At 40.9% G+C, this 25,021-nt stretch overlaps 1 protein-coding gene across 1 annotated transcript in view; it reads right to left on the reverse strand.

Moving 5' to 3' along the window:
* Positions 1-3,077: 3,077 nt before the first annotated feature.
* The window catches only part of CHP1 (calcineurin like EF-hand protein 1), a 43,216-nt gene continuing 21,272 nt past the window's right edge, over positions 3,078-25,021 (reverse strand). Inside the window, exons 4-8 of the mRNA XM_080663525.1 lie at positions 23,639-23,719; positions 17,999-18,126; positions 8,828-8,889; positions 5,456-5,578; positions 3,078-5,320 (exon numbers count right to left, since the gene is read on the reverse strand). Coding sequence (XP_080519651.1) covers positions 5,267-5,320; positions 5,456-5,578; positions 8,828-8,889; positions 17,999-18,126; positions 23,639-23,719 — 448 coding nt within the window. The 3' untranslated portion in view covers positions 3,078-5,266. The remainder of the gene's footprint in view (positions 5,321-5,455; positions 5,579-8,827; positions 8,890-17,998; positions 18,127-23,638; positions 23,720-25,021) is intronic.

Consider the following 25,021-nt stretch of genomic DNA (forward strand, 5'->3'; position numbering starts at 1 on the left):
GCTGTCCTTTTTTAAAAAAATATTTATTGATGAGAGAAATAGTTATTTATGCATTGGTGGTTGATTCTTGTATGAGCCCTGACTGAGGATCTAACCCGCAACCTTGGCGGATCAGGACGACACTCAAACCAACTGAGCTACTCTGCCAGGACCATACCTGGTTAGGTTCTTGAATAGACTGCAAAGGAAGGTGGAAAGTGTCAAGATCATGTCTCCAAATAAACCGTCTTGCTAGTTTGTTTTTTTAATATTTTTTTATTGATTTCAGAGAGGAAGGGAGAGGGAGAGAAAGAAAGAAACATCAATATTGAGAGAGAATCTTTGATTGGCTGCCCCCTGCACGCCCCACACTGGGGATCGAGCCTGCAACCCAGGCATGTGCCCTTGACTGGAATTGAACCTGGGACCCTTCAGTCCGCAGGCCAATGCTCTATCCACCGAGCCAAACCAGCTAGGGCTGTCTTGCTAGTTTTGATGCAAGATCAGAATCTAGTGCTTAGAAGACACTCTTCATTGTTCTGTGTTTCCTCCAGAGCTGTGTAGAAACAGTCTGCAGTACCTCACAAACTTACCAAGTGAATCTCCCATCACTGTTTGATGTAGAGGGAAAAATAAAATCTCTAAATTGTTTCTACTAAACTAGATGTTACACACATATAGGGGCAAATACCAGCCATCTGTAGTTTGAATCACTGGTTGATTCAAAGCTCAGCTAAAGTACTCTGAATTTAAAGAGTATCAGTCTAGTAGTAATGATTTCCTTCCAAGCAATTCTGCTCTCAAGTGTTTGAGGAACAGGATAAATATCTAGTTTGTAGCATAAGAAATCCAGTTAGTAAAGATAGTCCTCTCTGAGGCCTCTCTGCAGTAAATACTTGCTCTAAATCCCAATCAGCACAAACTATTCTAATACTGTTTTAAATGTAAAACTTGACATGATTGTAAAATCAATTTGAAAACAGGTGACTATAAAGGATATTCTAAAAAGGACATTCTAAAGGCAATACAGAGTAATTTGAAAGCTTGTGGCATTCATTTATTTTGGAACCTATAAATGCTGTAAGTTATGGCTCAGTAGCTGAGCATCAACCCATGAACTAGAAAATCATGGTTCAATTCCTGGTCAGGGCACATGTCCCAGTGACAAGTTTGATCCCCAGTAGGGGGCATGCAGGAGGCAGCTGATTCGTGATTCTCTCTCATCATTGATGTTTTTCTTTCTCCGCCTTCCTTCCTCTCTGAAATCAACAAAAAAGATATTTAAAAAGAAAAAGAGACCTAGCTGGTTTGGCTCAGTGGATAGAGTATCGGCCTGTGGACTGAAGGGTCACAGGTTCGATTCCGGTCAAGGGCACATGCCTGGGTTGCAGGCTCAGTCCCCAGTGGGGGTTGTGCCAGCGGGCAGCCAATCAATGATTCTTTCTCATCATTGATGTTTCTGTCTCTCTCTCCCTCTCCCTTCCTCTCTGAAACCAATAAAAATATTTTTAAAAAAGAATAAGTTATCTGCAGAAAGGCATTCACTATCATTATTTTATAAAATTAAAATTATTTTATTTTTTATTTTTTTAAATATATATTTTATTGATTTTTACAGAGAGGAAGGGAGAAGGATAGTCAGAAACATCAATGAGAGAAAAACATCGATCAGCTGCCTCCTGCACACCTCTCACGGGGGATGTGCCCGCAACCAAGTTACATGCCCTTGACAGGAATCGAACCTGGGACCCTTCAGTCCGTAGGCCGACGCTCTATCCACTGAGCCAAACCAGTTAGGGCAAAATTAAAATTATTTTTAAAAATTAATGGTTAAGTATTACATTATTTGGTAAAATACAATGTAACCATTAATATAAACTAGGAAGAACAGATAATAACATGGGGAAATGTTTTTTTTATTTTTTTTAATTGAATTTACTGGTTAATAAAATTATATGGGTTTCAGGGGTACAATTCTATAATACACCCTCTGTAAACTGTGTGTTCACCACCCCAAGTCACGTTTCCTTCCATCACCTTTTATCCCCTTTACCCTCTTTTACCTGCCCCCACCTCCTTTCCCCCTGGTAATAACCATAGTGTTGTCCATGAGGTCGTATCCCCCCACTTAATCTCTTCGCTAAACAATATTTATTTTTTATATATTCTTATTGATTTCAGAGAGGAAGGGAGAGAGAAAGAACATCAATGATGAGAGAGAATCATCAATCGGCTGCCTCCTGCACACCCCACACTGGGGATCTAGCCCACAACCTGGGCATATGCCCTGACCAGGAATTGAACCATGACTTCCTTTTCATAAGTTGACGCTCAGCCACTGAGCCACGCTGGTTTGGGCCTCTTCATCTTTATATAATGTCAATTTTTAAAAGCCAGTATGATCTTGTGTTATGTTACATTTATGTTCAAATACATAATGCATGGATAGAACAGAAGAGAGCAAGGGAAATAAAGTTGGTTAAAGAGATTCTTCTCAAACTGCATTTAATGTTGTAATGATTTTATAATATTTTTTGCAGTATTGTTTTATTTTAGTCACAGACTGTTATATCTACAGACATGGCCAGTAACATTAAGGTTCCTCCAAAATTGCCTATATGGTCACTCCATCCATTTTTAATTTTCCCAAACCCTAAAATTAGACTCAAAGTGAAGCAAAGAAGAAACATCATGCATGTAACTTTGAATGGATTTTGAGGCAGAGGGATAGCAAAACAAGGATTATGTTAGAATTTATATGACCAATGATTCCAGCTATTACTGCTGAGTCTTGTGGCATGCCACTAAACCTTAAAATAAGAAGAGATGCTCATACTCTGCACAGACCAAGCAGTCACTAAAGCTTGGAGATGTGAAAAGCCATGGAATAGTAGCTGTGTGCAATATGTCACTGAGGTTGCGAATGAATGAGGGGGTAGACAACTTAATAACAAGCAATAGATAGATACCCCATTTTTAGGCCTGTTCTACATTTAAGGAGCCAGACAAACCTAAGGGAAACACTGTGATTTCAAACTTGAAGAAGGTGATTTAGTTATATACAATTCTTGTAAAACACATGGACAAAATCAACTAAGTTATGTTGTTTTAAATACAAGAATTTATTATTGATGGATCGGAGAATACAGTTTGAATGGAACAGTAAGGCACAGCTGTGGATGAAAACAGTTTGCTATACAGCCAAAAAGAGGAAAAAGCCATAACCTTAGGAACTTTAAATATGCAAGTCAAGGAGCCTTTGAAGTACCTCTTTAACAGATCAGTGTCTGTCCTTCCCTTTTATATGATTCCTGTAACTACATCACTTGATCACAAAGTCAGACTGACACTTCACCAAGTATTTCTTAGTGTCATTTATACTTGAATTACTCAGCCTGGACAACTCCTGTTCCCCACTCTGCCCAATCTCTTTGCATTGTTTTTTGTTTGTTTGTTTGTTTTTAAGCAATTTCCTTCCTAAAGTATTATGTATCCATCTAGTATAGACTTCCAAATCAAGGAAACAAGCATGCAATGAGTCAGACAAAATCAGCCGAGGGCAGTTATAAGGATGAGCAGACTGATAGACTGTTAAGAGAGATGTTAGGATGATAATAGGCTGATTCAACGGGTCTATACTAAGCTGACTTAGGCAGAAAAGTTGCTCTGGCTTGTGCAAAGGGCTATAATACCACCTCAGGTTTGCCACCAGTACCAGACCCCTTGTTTCTAAGGGATTAGCAATGGTCTAAGAGAGGAGCTGGGAAATTAATGTAAGCAGGCTGCTTATGATACAATACACTCAAAGCTTTGGACCTTTATTAGGAGCTGACTATGGCTTCCAGCATTAACATTTGCCAAGTGTAAAATTCATAGAGAATTTTGTGCAAAACTTCAAAACACTGAGGACCATTTTTATTTTTTAACAGGAGATACATTCTTTTATTTTTTTTTTTATATATTTTTTATTGATTTCAGAGAGGAAGGGAGAGGAAGAGAGAGATAGAAACATCAATGATGAGAAAGTCATTGATCGGCTGCCTCCTGCACGCCCCCCACAGGGGATTAAGCCCACAACCCAGGCATGTGCCCGACTGGAATTGAACCTAGGACCCTTCAGTCCACAGGCTGATGCTCTATCCACTGAGCCAAACCAGTCAGGGCCACTGAGGACCATTTTTAAATATCTTGGACGGGAATAAGTAGGCACTTCTGTAACACTAACCTTTCTATTTGGAAGTGTGAAGTGAAAAACACTGGCATAAACCATGCTGCAGAAGTGAGGCTACATGAGGCTTTTAGGGTGCCAGCCTCTGTGCTCAAAAAGCCATGGGAAAGTCCCCAAGCATATTGTCAGAGCAGCCATTCTGGTGGTGACAGTGTCCCAAAAGTAAGCAAACATGCCAGCATATGGCTGTTTTCTGAAAGTCAACACTGTACTAGCAGGAGTAGCTACATAGGCATGCATGCATGTTGAGAACCGAGACCAGAGGTAGAGTGACCTGGGCAAGTCACCTGAAAGACTTTGCTCTACACCTCACCACGGCCACGACCTCTCAAGAAGAACATCTAATACACAGCCCTTTGATGACAAAGCAGAGTACAGGGAACCAAGACGCGATCACATTCTTCTGAGAGAAGTGTTCAGTATTGAAAAGCTCCTAGAGAGGCAACATCCCAGAGACCTATTTAAGAGTAAAGGTAGTTCAAAACTGACAGACCACTGAACTATCCTGCCAAGTCAGAAATACATTGAACAGGCATAGCTTGGGATGCTATGTAGAGCAGAAGAGATTGAAACTTAATAAAAAGCAGGGAGACTGAAAGATTAATGATATGTTGGGTAAAAACAATAAGTAGAAAGCAAACGACATATAAAAAAAGATGGAGGAGCATGCCAAAGCCCTGTGGGAGGGAAGACAGCATGGCTATAGTCTACATCCAATGAAAGAGCTATGCTGGCTGGTTCTTGACATGACTCATTCTGTCAGATGAGATGCACATGTGGCATTCAGCATTCGAAGGGGAGTGGGGAGGATATTGAGAAATGGAGATAATCAGCAAACGATATGGAACAAATATAGACCGGGTGTACCATTCTGTAATGCCCTGTTTATACACCAAAGGCAGGTTTATGTTGGCAGACATATTGGGGGTTGTCATGCAACAGTAGTAGTACTTTGGGAGAAGACGAATGATGGGGTGGAGGTGGGGCTGGTGGACAGGACTCCCAAGTTCCAGTTCTTAAATACTAGAAAGCAAGGAACAGTTTAGTAGTCTCAGTCCTTTAGTGAAGAAATCGGATGCTCATTTTCTGTTCTACGTCCACTTTCTCCAAAACCTGGGGGAGGGAAGGGGAGAAGCAATTACAGTTATGAAGGTCACAACAGGAGACGCTGTCCCATACTCTTATCTCAATGTTTTTCTCCCTCCCTCCTGTGCAGGATTTAAGTTTTCAAACCATGAGATGACTGACCTTAACAAATTCTGTGAAAGATATAGCGCTGTCCCCATCTTGATCAGCCTCCTGGATGGTCCTGTCTGCGATGCTGCCCAGCTGTTCATCTGAGATATTCACTCCGACCATCATGCGTAGCACCTGCAGGACCAAGAGCCAGGCTTACAGGAGACTTGGGGTCAGGGGGACACTTTACCAAGATTAATGGTAAAACCACCCCAACCCTCTTTTCCTCTGATGTCCTTAAATGTAACAGCCAGAAAGCTGAAACCCTTATCTTCTTATGTAGGCCATTCTATTTTTTAAAAAATACATTTTTATTGACTTCAGACAGGAAGGAAGAGAGAGAGAGAGATAAGAAACATCAATGATGAGTGAGAATCATCTATTGGCTGCCTCCTGCAAACCCCCTATAGGGGTTCGATCCCTGACGGGAAATCGAACTGTGACCTCCTGGTTCATAGGTCATCGTTCAACCACTGAGCACTGAGTGACACGGCCCTGGATCATTTAGGCCAGTGGTCGGCAAACTGCGGCTTGCGAGCCACATGCGGCTCGCGAGCCGCGGTTTGCCGCTATGTTGACTAATGAGTTTGCCGACCACTGGGATAGGGGCTTAATCACAAGGAACAACAACAGCCTGTAATTATTGGAATCGAGAGTCTAGGTCAGTGGTCGGCAAACTCATTAGTCAACAGAGCGGCACACCGTGGCTCCCAGTTTGCCGACCACTGATAGGCCATTCTAGACAATGACATGAACAGAACTCTCTGGCAAGTTCATTGAATAGGAAAGCAAACCTCACTGAGGGGGAGCCCTTTGCATTTTGCTTTGCCCATTCTTGCTGCCTGGAACAGAGATGATGCCTGGTGTTGTAGCAGCCATCCTGGGACCATGAGGTGAAAAGTCGTATGTGCTGTGAACGCCAGAGTAATACAGAAGAAGCCTGGTTCCTGGACATCATTAGTTGCTGTATCAACCTGGACAATCTATGCCCAGACTTCTTATTTCATGAGACAAACTAATTTCTTTCTTTTTTGCAGCGAAGGAGAAAACTTTACTCACTACAAAACAGCTCAATTGTGATACAGCACAGCTGTGAGGCAGCCCTGGGGCCAGGCCCCTCTCCAGCTAGACAGCTCTGCTCTGCTCCTCCATGGTCTGCTTGGCTCTGCACCATGCTGGTCTGTTTTGCACTGTGCTGTTCTGCTCTACTCCGGCAAGACATCATCAGTGTTTCAGCTCAGCCAGGGAGCAAACTAGATTCTTATTGGATTTATTAAGTTTGGAAGGGCTTTCTGGAATCCCAACCAAATGCAGTCCTCTTTGAGGTGGTGCGCTGACCCACTATTCCTAAAGTATGGCCAAGAAACATAAAGATCCTTGAAGGGTTAAATACTAAATCCACCCCCTCCCCCTTTTAAAAACTATTTTTTTTACTGACTTCAGAGAGGAAGGGGGAGAGAGAAACATCAATGATGGGAGAGAATCATTGATCGGCTGCCTCCTGCAAGCCCCACACTGGGGAAGGGAATCGAACCACAACCCAGGCACCCAGGCATATTGAACCTTGACCTCCTAGTTCATAGGTTGACACTCAACCACTGAGCCATGCTGGCCTGGCCTAAATCCCCCCTTTTAGAAAAATAACATTCTAAGTGCTATGAGAAGTGCAGTAAAGTAAATTTAACACTATTTCACAAAATTTGTCTCAAACAGATCCTTTTGTAGTTCATAAGCGTGATGGTTGGGGGTTCACGCAGTTGTGTGAGATGTGCCGCCCACGAACCTTGTTACGCCTTTGGCACATGACCCGTCTGACGTGAAAAAAAAAAATTTGTCTCAAACAAACAAACAAAAAAATGCACCCCCTCCCAATTCTGCTTACATTTTTAGATGTGAATATACTTTGAAAATTGCTACCTTAAGCAAAATAAACAACTTTAATCATATGAACCTTATTATGAAATGGGGAAAAGGATGCTTTGTGATGCCTCACATCACTGTAGTCAGCCACCTCTGTCTTTAAAAGGTAAGAGCATAGCTTTTCTACAGGAAAGAAAGGCCTTCTAGCCCAGCTGTTCACAGGCCTTCCTTTCCCCCATTCCTTTACAACCTTCTCCTATCTCATGAAATGATTTTTAAAAAGTAAATTACAGTTTCTCTGAAGAGTTAAAATAATGATGTGCATAATAGTCATTCTACTCCCCCCGTCCTCCCAGCAAATCAACTGTAGAAAATTGGAAGTTGTACATTTTGGGGATAAATGTACACAAATTGAAGGATTAATAAAAAGAGGCAATGATAGCAAACATAAAAAGTAGCCAAGCCATTTGCCATCTTTCCTGATTGTGTATGGCTGACTAGACAAATCAATCTATCCTCAAACCTCTCTAACAGATCAGATCTCAGTCAAGGGCACATGCCTAGGTTGCGGGCTTGATCCCCAGTGTGGGGCGTGCAGGAGGCAGCCAATCAATGATCCTCTCTCATCATTGATGTTTCTCTCTCTCTCTCCCTTCCTCTTTGAAATCAATAAAAATATATTAAAAGTAAATAAATAAAAATGAAAAAGGGAAGAATTTTCTCCCCTTCTAAACTTGTACGTATTTGAGAAAGGGAGAGAGGAAGAATAGAAGGGCAATGACTAATAGGATGAAATGCCAGTCACTGCTGGTAAAGGATAGGGGAGCAACAAAGGACAATGAGCAATCAGCTTGGTGTAACCAGCCCAGCAGCAGGTCCTTGACTCTTATGTCAAGCCCAAGGACAGACGAAATAGTGGTAATTACCCAGTGTCATCAGAATTACCCAGCTGCCAATGAACTGACAGGACACTAACAGAACATTTTAATTTAATCATCTCACATATTTTAGTTTTGCCAGTCAGCACCTAAAAGACATTTAGTTTACCCTTTTTTGGGGGGTGGGGGTGAGGGAGGGAGATAATCCTCATCCGGTGATATTTTTTTTCATTGATTTTTAGAGAAAGGAGGAAGGAGATAGGGAGGGAGAGGGAAAAGAGAGGGAGAGAGAAAGAGAGATCATCAATATGAGAGAGACACATTGATTGGGGCCAGGGATCGAACCTGCCACCCAGGTGCAGGCCCTTGACAGGGAATCGAACCCGAGAACCTCAGGTGTGGGGCCTACACTCCGGCCAGGGCAAACTGAGTTACCTTTTAAATAGAGACATTTGTCTTTGAGAAATTAAAGAGTCATTTCAAGTTTCCCCAAATTATGTGCTCTTCCTTATATATAGGATAGAACTCTGCACACAGCAGGAGTTAAATAAATGCTTCTTGAAGGAAAGTACAATTCCTGCCCACATGAATAAGCAGGCTGGGCCCAAATACAAGTTCTCCATGTGCCTGGGAGCTCTCCACATACCTGTAACAGCTCATCTCGGGAGATCTTGTCATCTTTATCCAAATCATATAGTCGAAAAGCAACTGGTAGGGAAAAATAAGAAGTTAGTGGAAATTCAGTATTGTTTTGCCCCTTCTCAAGAAACTAAATATGTAAAGGACACTACACAGAAAACTAAAAGTGAATTAATAGTTTTTCCACTAACCGTTGCCATTACTTGTAGAGCTTTTAAAGACACTGTAAATTGTAACACTTAAGAAATTGAGATAAATTTCATAATGGATGGCATCTTAACTTTGATGAAATATGGGGCCCTCCCAGAACAAAACAGAAAACTTAATAAAAAGTCAAATGTCCTTTTTCTTTTGTTGTTAATCCTCACTGGAAAATATGTTTTCCATCACTTTTTATTTATTTATTTATTTATTTATTTATTTTTACTATTTTTATTTTTTTTTTATATATTTTATTGATATTTCACAGAGAGGAAGGGAGAGGGATAGAGAGCTAGAAACATCGATGTGAGAGAAACATCGATCAGCTGCCTCCTGCACACCTCCCACTGAGGATGTGCCCGCAACCAAGGTACATGCCCTTGACCGGAATCGAACCCGGGACCTCTCAGTCCGCAGGCCGACGCTCTATCCACTGAGCCAAACCGGTTTCGGCAGTTTTCCATCACTTTTTAAAGAGAGTGGGAAGTAGGGAGGGCGAGAGAGAAACATCAATGTGAGAGACACACATTGATTGGTTGCTTCCCACATTCGCCCTGATTAAACCTACAACCCTTAGGTGCGAGGGCTGACACTCTAACCACTGAGCCACCGGCCAGGGGCAAATGTCCTTTTTCTTATCTTAGAATAAAAAATAAAAAATACTGCCCTGGTCACTTTGGCTCAGTGGATAAAAGCATTGGCCTGTGGCTGGAGGGTCCCGGGTTCAATTCTGGCCAAGGGCACATGCCCGGGTTGCGGGCTTGATCCCCAGTGGGGGGCGTGCAGGAGGCAGCAGGTCAGTGATTCTCTTTCATCATTGATGTTTCTTTTTTTTTTTTTTTTTTTAAATATATTTTATTGATATTTTACAGAGAGGAAGGGAGAGGGATAGAGAGCTAGAAACATCGATGAGAGAGAAGCATCGATCAGCTGCCTCCTGCACACTCCCCACTGGGGATGTGCCCGCAACCAAGGTACATGCCCTTGACCGGAATCGAACCCGGGACTCTTCAGTCCGCAGGCCGACGCTCTATCCACTGAGCCAAACCGGTTTCGGCCATCATTGATGTTTCTATCTCTCCCTCTCCCTTCCTCTCTGAAATCAAAAGAAATATATTTAAAAAAAAAAACAAAAAACCACCACCCAGCCTGGCCAGTGTGGCTCGGTGGCTGAGCGTCCACCTATGAAGCAGGAGATCACGGTTCCATTCCTGGTCAGGGCACATGCCCTGGGTTGCAGGTGCAATCCCCAGTAGGGGGAGTGCAGGATTGATGATTCTCTCTCATCATTGATGTTTCTATCTCTCTCTCACCATTCCTCTTGGAAATCAATAAAAATATTTTTAAAAACAAAACAAACCACCACCCATAAGTGATTCTGTAAATTAGGTCATCTCACACAATTCATCAAGTCTACTGTGCACTGCTCAGGGGAAGCCAACAATCAAGAGCCATATAGCTACCAAATGGCTGACTACGCCAAGCATTGCCCTGGGAAAATGGTCACTTTGGGTAAATTTGAGCAAGTTTCAATTAATTTTCTACTACTTGGGAGTTCTGTAGGTAAAGAGCTTTAGTTTCAAATAGAAATGCCAAGAATTTGATGGTCTTCTGACCTTATCATGTTTCTTTTTAACAATATGTAAGTATTCTAGAAAGAAAGCTATATAAGAGAATTCAGAAGAGCAAAAATCATTCAGCCATAGTGCTGAAGGGCTACCAAGCGAATCTTGGAGGGAAGCAGCCTGGGTCCTGGGTGCCTGCCAGCGGCCAGAGGAGGGAAGCCTGGGTCCCAGGTGCTGGAGGGAAGCCGGTGCTGGCAGCCGGGGGAAGGAAGGTCTACTCTTGCACGAATTTTCGTGCATTAGGCCTCTAGTAGTGTGATAATGATGATGTTTTTTGTTTTTACCGAAAGAGAACATTTATTGGGTTCCTAGAAGAAATGGGTTAGGAAACAAATTATAGAGGTAAAGGAATGGCACTTGGAGATTGGCAGTGAGGAAGCTAATGGTAATGTGAGGGAGGGAGGGGCAGGGAAAGCCAAGGGCATGCTCCTGGGAGGGAGAGCGCCAACAGTGGATGATTTTATAGGCACCGTGAGAAATGCTCACACTGAGGAAGTGACTGCCTCCGTTTTGAGGCTTTGAATCACTTCAAGTATGCCACTAAGATTTTTGGTTTTCAGTAGAGTGCTGTGAATAGTAAAAGGCCAAAATCTGATGCTCCAGTCATTAAGACATACAGATTTAGAGCCGAAACCGGTTTGGCTCAGTGTATAGAGCGTCGGCCTGCGGACTGAAGGGTCCCAGGTTCGATTCCGGTCAAGGGCATGTACCTTGGTTGCGGGCACATCCCCAGTGGGAGGTGTGCAGGAGGCAACTGATCGATGTTTCTCTCTCATCGATGTTTCTAGCTCTCTATCCCTCTCCCTTCCTCTCTGTAAAATATCAATAAAAAATATATTAAAAAAAAAAAGACATACAGATTTAGAGCTTGTCTTTAGGAGCTCATGATGTAGTGGAGAGCAACATGCATTTATTTTTTAAAAATATATTTTTATTGATTTCAGAGAGGAAGGGTGAAGGAGAGGGAGATAGACACATCAATAATGAAAGAGAATCATTGATCCTGCACACCCCCTACTGGGGATTGAGCCTGCATATGCCCTGACGGGGAATCGAACTGTGACCTCCCGGTTCAAAGGTGGCTGCTCAAGCACTGAGCCACACAGGCTGGGCCACATTACTTATTTTAATATATGCTAAGTGCTATTATATATCTGAAATTCAGGGAGACAAAGCAAGTAGCAGATATGCCTTTCTGATTCAATAACATTTGAACAAGTATGACAAAGAGTGGCATTCCAGACAGAGCTAGCACTAGGTACAAATACATGAGCACATGTTTGAGCATTGACCCATGAACCACGAAGTCACAGTTCAATTCCAAGGGTTGTGGGCTTGATCCTGTAGGGGGCATGCAGGAGGTGATTCCCTCTCATTGATGTTTCTATCTCTTTCTCCCTCTCCCTTCCTCTCTCTGAAATCAATAAAAAATATGTTTTAAAAGGTTAAATATCACACACCCCTAAAGAAGTGCGTTCTCTAAAAGTCAAAGTACTCTAGCCAGTGTTGCTCAGTGGTTGAGCATCGACCTGTGAACCAGTAGGTCACAGTTCAATTCCCAGTCAGGACACATGCCTGGATTGTGGGCTCGATTCCTGGTGGGTGCAGTGCAGGAGGCAGCCAATCAATGATTCTCTCTCATCACTGATGTTTCTATCTCTCCCTCAGAAATCAATAAAAATAAAATTTAAAAATAAAAATAAAAAATTTTTTAAAATCTAATTTACTCTTTGTAAGGTACATATTAGAATTCTGGAGGGGGAAGATTTTCTCTAATGTTGTCTGTTCTTAATTTGGTTAGTTGAGTAACTATCTTTACCAAATTTGAAAATATATATGCTTAGATGGTTTAGAGTTTAAGGGAAAGGAGACAAAGATCATAAGTGTTCCTGCAGGAATATGTTTAATATATTCCCTAAACACACACACACAATTCTGCATATGTTGTCACATTTCAGAAATAGGATAAAATGTGTTATCTACTAAGCTATATTCAGGATGATTTTGGGATGGAAACCTGTTTGCTATATAACCTGTTAATATCTATTTCTGTATTTCTTAATTAGGTAACTGGAATACACATGCCTTTCTGTTGAAGTATTTACAGAAGCCTGAACTGCTAATTCTTTTTAAAAATTAATCAGGGTGACTGGTTAATAACATTACATACGTTTCAGGCATACAATTCTGTACTATATCATCTGCATATTGCATTGTGTGCTTACCACCCAAAGCCTAGTCTCCTTCTGTGACCATTTATTTGACTCTCTTCATTCTCCCCCCACCTTTCTCCTTTTCTGGTAACCACCATACTGCTGCCTGTATCTATGAATTGTTTGCTTGCTTATTGCTTTCTGTTTTATATCACACATATGAGTGAACTCATGTGGTTCTTGTCCTTTTCCATCTGACTTTAATTTGCTTAGCATACTTTCAATATCCATTCATGTTGTTGCAAATGATAGTATTTCATCCTTTCTTATAGTTGAGTAGTATTCCATTGTATATATGTACCATATCTTTACCCAATCATCCATCAAAGGACACTTAGGTTGTTTCCATTTTTTGGCTACCATGAATAATGCTGCACCAAACAGAGGGATACACATACCTTTACAAATAAATGTTTCCAAAATTTTTAGGTTGATACCCCATCAGACGGACTGCTAAATCATGTGGTCTATTCTTATTTTTTTGAGGAACCTTCAAACTGTTTTCCATAGTGGCTGTACCAGTTTACTTTCCCACCAGCAGTGTATGAGGGTTCCCTTTTCTCCACAACCTCTCTAACACTTGTTATTTCTTGTCTTATTGATAACAGCCATTCTAACAAGTATGAGATGGTATCTTGTAGTTTTGGTTTGCATTTTCCTTATAGCTAGTGAAGTTGAGCATCTTTTTTTAATGTTTTTATTGCTTTCAGAGAGAGGGAGAGAGACAGAAACATCATTGATGAGGGAGAATCATTGATTGGCTGCCTCCTGCATGCCCCCTATTGGGGATTGAGCCCACAATCAGGGCATGTGCCCTGACTGGGAATTGAACCATGACCTCCTGGCTTATGGGTCGACACTCAATCTCTGAGCCACACCAGTCAGGTAGGTTGAGCAGATTTTATAAATCTGTTGGTTTTTGTATTTAACTGCTTATTCTGAAACCCAGGTACCATGGAGTGAAGATTTGTGTCCCCCCAAATTCATGTTGAAGTCTTAACCTCCAATGCAATCCTATTAGGAGGTAGAGCCTGTGGGGGTAATTAGGGTTAGATTATGTCATGAGGTTGGAGCCCTCATGATGGAAGGAGACAAGAGATCTCTTTCTCCCTCTCTGTCTCTACCACCCTCTCCATGTGAGGATACAGTAAGAAGATGACTGTTGGTGAACCAGTAGAGGGCCTTTATCGGGAAACTAACCATGTGGCACCCTGATCTCAGACTTCCCAGACTCCAGAATTGTGAGAAATGTCTGTTATTTTCGTCACCCAGCAATGGTGTCTTGTTACAGCAGCCTGAGCAGACTAAGACACCAGCAGAGTAACTGGAGAGATCACCCAGGACGTTTTAGAAAAAACTGCAGCAACCGTAGTTATTTTTCGACTGACTTGGATTCCTGTCAGTCAGCTCTGGCCCTGAACCAGAAGAAACACTTTTCCCAAGATAATGAACGGTCAAATGCACAAATGACAGAGCCATTTTGTTAGGTCTTCTCTTTCCTTTTCTACTCTCCCTTTCCTGATTCTTGGTCCTATGACTTGGACTTTCGTCTCCAAAGCAGCCTTCTGGAATTTCCAGTTCCATGGCTTCAAATGCCACCTAATTCTGAATACTCCCAAACATGTAGCTCCAGCTCAGACCTCTTGCTTGAGCTTCTCAGCCCAATACAATACAGAGGTTAAGACTCTTGTCTGGCTCTGCTGAATCCTGGCTCTGAAGCTTACTAACATTTTGACTCAGTTGCCTGAAGGGTGCAAAATAAGAACAGAATCCACCTCATAGGGTTCTGAGGACTGAATGAGTTAGCACATGAAAGGCACTTTGTTGTTGTTGTTTAGCTAATGGTAATGTGCCTGGGGCAGGGAAGGGAAGAGGAAAGGGAAAGGCGTGAGCTCCTGGGAGGAGAGCCATGAAAGGCATTTTAAATAGTGTCTGGCACACAATAAGAACTCAATCAATGCCATTTACTTGCCATCACCTCTCTACCCTCCTCCCATACCACTCACTTCTTTCTTGATAATGCTTCTTTGTTCTCTGAATACACCAAGTACTAATTACACCCAAAGGCCTTTAAACCAGTTGTTCCCTTTGCCTAGAGCTCTCCTGTCTTTCACATGGTTGGCTCATTCTTAGCTCATATTTCAATTCCTCAGAGTTCACTGACCACTCATTCTAAAGTTATGACAGCCCCCTAACACTTTCTAATCTCACCTTATTCATTTCCTTCATAGAACTTGCCATGCTCTTAATCTTGTTTATTCATTTGTCTTTTTCCATAGTCTGTCTCCCATATTAGATCATAAACTCTATGAAAGCAAAAACCTAATCTGATTTATGCATCATTATATTCTGGACCTAAAATAGTGCTTTGCACCTAGTAATTACTCATACATTTGCTTAATGAGAGACCAAACTAATGATCTCAGTCAAACCTTTACCTTTTTAATCACTGTTTATTCTTTTAAATAAAATATACATAAAATTTACCATTTTGACCCTTTGTAAAATTAGTTAAGTATTTTCACATTTTGATATAACCATCACCATGATCCATCTCTAGAACTTTTTCAGCTCTCCCAACTGAAACTATGACCCATTAAACTATGACTCCCATCTCCTCCAACCCCCCAGCCCCTGGCTACTTTCTCTCTATGAATTTGACTACTCTAGGAACCTCTTATAAGAGTATTCAAACAATATTTATCCTTTAGTGTCTGGCTTATTTTAATTTTTATTTATTTATTAACTAGAGGCCCGTTGCACGATATTCGTGCAATAGGCCTTCCTTCCCCTGGCTTCGCTCCTGGCCGTCCGGGAGCGAAGCCAGGGGAAGAAGAGCCGCCAAGTCTCCACTTCCAGCCGAAGTACCGCTCCTGTAGCTCCCTCTGCCCCCCTCTCTCTCCCTCATAGCAGGCGTCCCGCCCGACCCAGCAGCTCTGCGCCTGCATACGCAAATTAACCTGTCGGGTTAATTTGCATACCCACTCCTGATTGGCTGTGGGTGTAGCGGAGGTACAGTCAATTTACATGTTTGTCTATTATAAGGTAAGATTTGAGAGAGAGAAAGGGGCAGACTGATGTGTTGTTCCATTTATTTATGCATTCACTGGTTGATTCTTATGTATGCCCTGACCAGGGAACCCACAACCTTGGCATATCCAGATGATGCTCCAACCAACTGAGCTACCCAGATAGGGCCATTCCCTTTTTTCCTTGAACAGGGAATTACTACTTTTTCTGAGACAGTCCTATCCTTACATGAGTATCTCTCTTAAAAATTCTTCCTTCTGTTGAACTGAAATATATCCATGTCCTCATTGCATAAATTCTTCTCCACACCATAAACTTTCATATATTTGAAGAAAAATCTCTAACCCAGTCTTATCTTCTTCTGACTTTATGCCCACTTCTTTCAAAATCTTTTTATGGGGGGAAAAGGGGAATTTAGTGAGCACAGAATTTCAGCTTTGCAAAATGAAAAGTTCTGCAGATAAGTTTCACAATAATGTGAATATTCTTAACACTACTAAACTGTACACTTAAAAATATTTAAGATGGTAAATTTTATGTTATGTGTTTTTTACCACAAAAGGACTCTTCCTTATGATAATGATTCATGTGGTCATCAGTGCCTTCAAACTTCTAGTTGCTTTCTATATATATGCTCTAGTATATCTCCAGAATCCAAACTAAAATATGGTTCCCAAGATATGTTCTCTTTAGCACAGAGTGGGATTATCACTAGTCCCATTATGATACATTTCTCTACTCAAAGCCTAATATTATATTACTTTGATGGTGGGGGTTGAAGGTTTGGGTAGGGGGGGAGGGGTGCTACAGGCCAGACAGTTGCAGTGCATGGTGGCTTTCATTTTGTCTCAAACAGTATTTAGTCTTGAAAGAAGCAATTAGAATTCACCAATATAGTATCCAGTAAGTTTGATCACAAATCATTAGAGTTCTATTTTCTTATATATCTATTTTTGTTTATATTTAAGTGTTCTGTTCTTCATTAAGGTACATGATCTTATGTACAGAGAAGAGCAGTATTTCATTATGTTGGTTAAAAAATCTTCCCTACCCTACACAACAATACTTATTTCAGTGCTTCTTAATCCCTTTTCCTGAATAAAGGAGTGAACTCATACTCCTATCTTATAGACAGGGAGACCAGGGATTGAGCCAAGGGACACAAATAAAAAGTTTATTTTAAGTCTTATGCACCATTTAAAAAATATATGTACATTTGGCATGATAGTCTATAATAGTCTATAATTCATCTATATTTGTTTAAATATTAAAAAGTCTTTTCACAGACCTCTCTGTATACCACTGTGCATCCTTGAAGAGAAGCTTGAATTCAATCAATTCAACATAATTTCAATCTCAACTGTGACTGTGTTAAATGAAAAGAGAAATTATATTTTAATTTCTTAGAGAAGTTTTGTAAGAGATTGGGCAATATTATACATGAACCAACAAGGACAGAGGGAAATCTAACAAACATCCAAGGAAAGGAGGCAAAAGGCATGGGGACAAAATTTAATCTTGCACAAACCCAGCTGTCCACTCCCACTTGAGTCATATCTAATACCTATCAAATTCTAAGATGAACTGAGGATTGTCATTCCTTACAGGTGGGCCTGGGTCTTTTCCCCATCCAAGCACTAACTAGGCTTGACACTGCTTAGCTTCCAAGATCAGAGATCGGGTACGTTCAGGGTGGTATGGCCATAGACGGGGCTGGATCTTTTTCACTGTTGTCATCCTAGCACTTACTCCAGTTCCTGGTACACAGTAGGCATTCTATGATTTATGAGTAATATTAGTAGCCAACTCATTGCCAGGCACTATTTGAAGTACTTGACATATGTTAACTCATTTAATCCTCACAAACATCCCTAGGTGAAATCCTTTAATATTCCACTTTACGAAAGAGGAAACCAAGGCCCAAAGAGTTTGAATAATTTGCCCAAAGTCACATGGTCAAAAATGGCAGAGCTGGGATTCAAACCCAGCCAGTTTAGCTCCAGGGTCTGAGCTCTTAACCACCATACTCTTGTTTGTTGAATAAATGAATAAGTAATCTGTATGAAATGAAAAGCAAATGTTTTAAACCAGAAGACTTTAGCTCCTTACAGTGTAGTTTGTTGCTTCGGCTGTTGAGTGGTTCTGGTCCATTCACATCTTTACTCTTTTCATTATCCTCAATGGGTCGGAAATGAGCCAAAGTTCTCATGAATCCACGAAAGTTTACCTGGTCCTCTCTGATTGGGAAATATAACAAACAGAACACCATGTTAAACAGGGTGATAATTTCTTTGAATTCAATTTATTAGCAATAGCTTAAGCTAAAATGGCATGAAAGTCCATCCAACAATATGCACAGTACTAGTACTTTAGTATTCATAAAATATCTTCATTTAAGCCTCACCTCAACCTTGTGAGGTAGGCATTGATGTTTCTATCTCTCACTCCCTCACCCTTCCTCTCTGAAATCAATAAAAAAAAAAAAATGTATTTTTAAAAACAAACTCACTGCTTTGGAATCTGCAGCAGCAGCAAGGTGGTCATTTCAACTGAATGACTTCCAACCATCTCCTATGTCTCCCCTGCAGTCACATATACCTAGTGATATTTTAAGGTTAAGGCATACTATGGAAAATCTTTTTTTTAATAATCTTTTTTTAAAAGATGTGTTTAGCCCTAACCGGTTTGGCTCAGTGGATAGAGCACTGGCCTGCCAACTGAAGGGTCCCAGGTTCGATTCCGGTCAAGGGCATGTACTGTGGTTGCGGGCACATCCTCAGTAGGGGGTGTGCAAGAGGCAGCTGATCGATGTTTCTCTCTCATCAATGTTTCTAACTCTCTATCCCTCTCCCTTCCTTTCTGTAAAAATATCAATAAAAATGTATTAAAAAATATGTTTATTGAATTCAGAGAGGAAGGAAGACGGAGAGAGAGAGATAAACATCAATGATGAGAGAGAATCATTGGTCGGCTGCCTCCTGCACACCCCCTACTAGGGATCAAGCCCAGAAACCAGGCATGTGACCTTGACTGGAATCGAACCTGGGACCCCCTTCAGTCTGCAGGCCCACATTATTTATATCCACTGAGCCAAACCAGCTAGGGCTGGAAAAGCTATCTTTAAAATAAATGTTATCTATATATATAAACAGGGAATATGTTAATTAGCCGGGCATCATGACCATGTTGTGTCTGTTGGGGTGGGGCATGCTCCAAGCTGCGTGGTGGCCGCTTGGAACACGCCTCCAGCCGCTGTGTTGTGTCTGCTGGGGTGGGGGCAGGTGTTCCTGTGTGTTGTGTCTCCACTCCAGCCCACCCCCAGCCCCAACCTCCCTGTGGCCTCTGGGACTGGGGGCGGCATGCAGTCCCCTCTGGCCCATCTGTGCATGCAGCTCTTCCTGGTTTCCTTAAACCAGAAGTTGCCAATCTTTTGGACCTCATGGACCACCGGTTGGCAACCACTGTTCTAAAGAATAACCTTTAGTTCTTAAAGGTAGCTATACTACTAATGGAGCAGTATCTTGTAAAAAATGTAAGATCTGCCCTAACTGGTTTGGCTCAGTCAAGGGTACATGCTGGGGTTTTGGGCTTGATCCCCAGTGGAGGGCTTGCAGGAGGCAGCCAATCAATGATTCTCTCTCATTGATGTTTCTCTCTCTCCCCCCACCTCTTCCTTCTTCTCTAAAATCAATAAAAAATATATTAAAAAAAATAAGATCTGAGGAATCAAGTAATATGAAATAAGATTTGAGTTACATGCCAGAACAAACAGGTTAATAAGTACATATTTTACTGCCATAATGTCTCTGAGTTAAAAGTAACTAAACACCACCCTAGCCAGTTAGGCTCAGTGGATAAAGTGTCAGCTCTCAGACTGAAGAGATTCTGGTCAAGGATACCTACCTTGGTTGCAGGCTCCAACCCTGGCCCTGGTTGGGGTGCATGCAGGAGGCAACCAATCGATGTGTCTCTCTCACATCGATTTTCTCTGTCTCTCCCCATCCCTTCCACTCTCTCTAAAAATCAATGGAAAAATATCCTCAGGTGAGGATTAATAACAATAATAAAAAATGGTCTATATACCAATGTTCCACTTTCAAACAGAAACACTGATTTGCTGCCTCCTATATGGCCCCTTCTGGGGATCAAATCCACAACCCTGGTATGTGCCCTGACCGGGATTCAAACCAGTGACCTCCTGGTGCATGCATTGGATGACATTCAACCAAATGAGCCACACCCATGGGGCAAATCTCATTCTTTAAATACATTTTTTTAATTGATTTTTTTTGAGAGAGGAAAAGAGAGAAACATCCATCAAATGCCTCCTACACATACCCTAACCAGGTCTCAATCCTGTAACCCAGACATGTGCCCTGACCAACTGACCTGGTGACTTTTCAGTGCACGGGATGACGCTCAACCAACTGAGCCACACCAGCCAGAACTCAAATCTCATTGTTTAAAAAAAAGATTCCAGCCCTGGCTGGTGTGGCTCGGTTGAAGCATCATCCTGTACACTGATTCCCAGTCAGGGCACATAACCTGGGTTGCAGGTTAGATCCCTGGGTGGGGTGTGTAATGGGAGGCAACCGATTGATGTCTCTCTTGCATCAATGTTTCTCTCTCTCTCCCATCCCTTCCCCTCTCTAAAAATCAATAAAACATGTCCTCAGGTGAGAACTAAAAAAATATATATATATCCACTTGCATAAGACCAGACAAAAAACATACATTGTAAGCCAGATATTTATATCTTACTAGAAAGAGCAAGAAGCAGAGGTGCAGCTTGCTAAGAGCTTAGCAGTGCACCCCAGTGTGGGCCTCAGCTTCCTCATGTACATCTGCCTATCATCCTTAGCAGCTGATCCCTGGGTAGGATGGCAGGCGATACTGTAGTTACAACAAAGGTGATTTGGCCTTACAAAAGAACTTTCCACAAGCTGCTTCTTCAAATAATCAAGGGTGACTGAGGAACTCTGAAAAAAAGTTGGCAAAATGACTCTATAGGGTTTACTTTTCATTGCAAAATATCTGAATATGAAACACAGCTGTGAAAGCTCTCTCTGGAGAAGTTCAATGCTCTGCAAGAACTAAAAGAAGAAGTGGAAAAACCACACCTAAAACAAACAGGGCAGTTCAGGGAGAGAAATGGGGGGAAATGAGGAAGGGTAGCAGATTACTCATGGTCAACATGAACCTGAAAGAGCAGGTCTGTCTTCATATTCCTGCCTTCATATAAATTGGCTGCTAGCGTTCCTCTGACTATCCCTCAGATTTACTGAGTCTCCAACTTCTCAACTTTTGCAAATTCCTTTGCTCTCAATTCAGAGTTCTAAAATTTCTCCAGGCATTTTATGTGATAGTGTCCTCACTGATACTTAAGTCTCATTAAGAACTGGCAACCACATAACTTCTTAAAGTCCTTTGGGTCATATAGACAAGCCACAAGGAACCAGGAAGAGATTGTTAATGATTACCTAAAACAAGATTATATGATTAACTTTACTCATGAAAAGGTACCTAATCAAATCAATAAATATTGACTCAGTACTTTGAAGGCAGTGTATTAAGTAGTGAAGCATATCAACAGCCTAGTTTTACATTAGACAAACCCAAATCTATTTGAGAAAGTAAGTGCGTATGTGGTGGGGACGACTGTATTCTTAGTCAAAGACTGTATTCTTAGTTGTAAAAAAATACTAACAAAACAAAATAAAACCCACATAAAGAAACAAAGGCTGTGCAAATGATCCAAATTAAAGAAGGCTAAAGATACATGACAACTCAGACTACTGCATTCTGTTATTAAAGGGGGGAAAAGTGCTATAAAGGAGTTTACTGGATGAACTGATAAAATTGGAATATAAATAATACATTAAAACTAGAGGCCCGGTGCACAAAATTCATCCATGGGGGTGGTGGGAGGAGGGGGTTCCCCTCAGCCCGGCCTGCACCCTCTCGCAATCCGGGACCACTCGGGGGATGTCTGACTGCCAGTTAAGCCCCGATCCCACAGGGATCCCTGAGGGATCGGGCCTAAACCGGCAGTCAGACATCCCTCTCCCAATCCAGGACCACTGGCTCCTAATCACTTGCCTGCCTCCCTGATCACCCCAATTGCTTGCCTGCCTGCCTGCCTGAATGCCCCTAACCACCACTGCTTCGGCCCCCGCCATGGCAGATTCGTCTGAAATGACATCTGGAAGGTTGTTTGGCTGTCCAGTCTAATGAGCATATTAAGCTTTTATTATTATAGATAAAATAGATAATGGGAGGAATGGGTAATGGTAGTCAAAGTGTAAAACTTCCAGTAATAAGATGAATAAGTTCTGGGATGTAATGTACAGTATGGTGACTATAGTTAACAATACTATACTATATATTTTATTTTGTGTGTGTTTTTTTAAAATATATTTTTATTGATTTCAGAGAGGAAGGGAGAGGGAGAGAGAGAAACATCAATGATGAGAGAGAATCATTGATCGGCTGCCTCCTGCATGCTCTCCACTGGGGATCAAGCCCACAACCCAGGCATGTGCCCTGATCAGGAATTGAACCATGACCTCCTGGTTCATAGGTCAACGCTCAACCACTGAGCCACGCCAGCTGAGCTATACCATATATTTGAAAGTTGCTAAGAGAGTATATTATAAAAGTTCTTGCCACACACAAAAAAGTTAACTATGTGAAGTGATGAATATATTAACTAATGTAATTGTGGTAATCATTGTTGCAATAAACTCTATAAAATCACTGTTGTATATCTTAAACTTACACAACGTTATATGTCAATCATATCTTCAATAAAGCTGGAAAACAAAGAATAAATTAACTAATATTTTATATTACTATAGCATTTGGTAGGTGCTGTAAGTGTAAATTACACACTGAATTTCAAAAACGTATTTTAAAAATATTCAAATATATTAATAATTTTAAAATACTAATTACATATTGAATGATACTCTGAATATATTAGATTAAATAAAATATGTATCGCTGAAGTTCATTTAACTTGTTAATTTTCACTTTTTAAATGTGGCTACTAGAAAATGCATAATTATGTCTGTGTCTTGATTATATTTTTATTGGTTTGGACTGAAAGAAAGTACATGCAAATGAGGCAACATGTTAACAACAATATAACAATAGATGTGTCTGGGTAAAAGATATACAGGTGTCCTTTGCACTATTTTCAATTTTTGCAACTTTTCTGTATATTTGAAATAATTTCCAAATAAAGTTTTTAAAGAGTTTAGTTTTATATCAAAGATAAACAGGATCAGCCCTGGCAGGGTTGCTCAGTTGGTTGGAGTGTTGTCCTGTATACTAAAAAGGTTGGAGGTTTGATTCCAAGTCAGGGCACATACATAGGTTTCTGGTTTGATCCTCGGTTGGGGCATGTATGGGAGGCAACTGATCAATGTTTCTCCCATATCGATGTTTCTCTCTCTCCCCTTTCATCTCTCTCTAAAAATCAATAAAAAGCAAACATCCTCAGGTGAGGATTTAAAAAATAATTTAAAAAATATATAAACAGGGATTAAAAACAGAATTTTAAAGATGGGCTCATATATCTGTTTAAAGTTTAAAAAGGAAGGAGGGTAGAAGAAAAAGCATATTCTAGATATGACCAAGTTAGGGATGTTCAATATAATCAGGAGGATTGTGGTCTGAGATGACACAACCAACATCATTATTCCAGATCAACCTCAGAAAGGAAGCCAAATAACTGCAGGGACTCACCCCTCTGGAAAGAAGGCATTGATGATCCGGTCCCCCAATGGGTTGATGGCAAGTTCTGGAATCCGCTGGAAATCTTCCCGGCTGCCAAGAGAATCACCTCGAGTTAGAGACCATTGGCCCTTGGCATGAACTCCTAGCAAGGATATTACCTTCTGGAATTTACTTCTGTGGCAAATTATATTAAATAACAGCAAAGAATAGCACTTTAATAGCTGCCAAGTGTTTCTTGCACCAAGTTAGGAGTGGAAGAAGCCAGATTTAACTTTGCCACATTCCAGTGAATTCAGCACACAGGTTACGTCAATAAACCACCAACGAGCAAATACTCAGTTGTCCCTGTAAATGATTCCTTGAACATTACCATTTTGTACTTAGTTATTAAGTTTAGAGAATGAACAGGAAGATCTACAGCACTATGACATACAAATAACTCTTAGGCAATGCTTAAGTCCAAGGAAAGAAAAAATGTAACAAACTGATTTCAGACTTCCTTGCTCTGAGTCTGTTTTTTCCTCCATTATCTTCTACAGACTAGAGTTAGAGGACTATTTAACCTTCAAACATGGCAAGAGTAGTTATCTACTCACAATTTGGAAGTTATATTGGAGTATTATTATTTACCTCTCACTTTATACACATTATGTGCTGCTCTGTTTATATACATTATCTCATTTCTTAATTCTAACATTTTACCTATATCCTTCTAGAACTGAGGAAGCTGAGTCAGTGAGATAAAGTAACTTGCCCAATGCTACAAAGCTGAGTAGCAGAATTGTGATTTAAATCTAAGTCTGTAAGTCAAAGCATGTCTTTTTCTAAAAGCACATTTATTTCCAATATTAAATGTAAAAAATCTTTATTGATTTCAGAGAGGAAGGGAGAGGGAAAGAGAGATAGAAACATCAATGATGAGAGAGAATCATTGATTTGCTGCCTCCGACACTCCTCCTACTGAGGATTGAGCCTGCAACCCAGACAATGTGCCCTTGACCGGAATCAAACCTGGGACCCTCCAGTCCGCAAACTGATGCTCTATCCACTAAGCCAAACCAGCCAGGGCTCCAATATTAAACATTTTGAAAGAAAGGTTTTCTCCCAAAAATGTTCAGTAAGTATTTCAAAAAGAAAACTTCTTGATATTATGTGCCAATATAAAGTTGTCTACAACATAACTGTGCTATACTTTTCAAAAATACCAATGTCATGAAGGACAGAGAAAGTCATGATTGTTTCAGATCCAAGGAGACTAATGAGCCATATAACTAAACTCAATGCATGATTCTAGACTAGAAGAAAAATTGCTATGAAGGACATTACGGAACCAATAGGTAAAAATGAAATATGACCATACAGAATATAAAATATTATAAAATGGTACTGCAT

The sequence above is a fragment of the Plecotus auritus genome, assembly GCF_963455305.1.
Source record: "Plecotus auritus genome assembly, chromosome: 1".
NCBI classification, from domain to species: Eukaryota; Metazoa; Chordata; class Mammalia; order Chiroptera; family Vespertilionidae; genus Plecotus; species Plecotus auritus.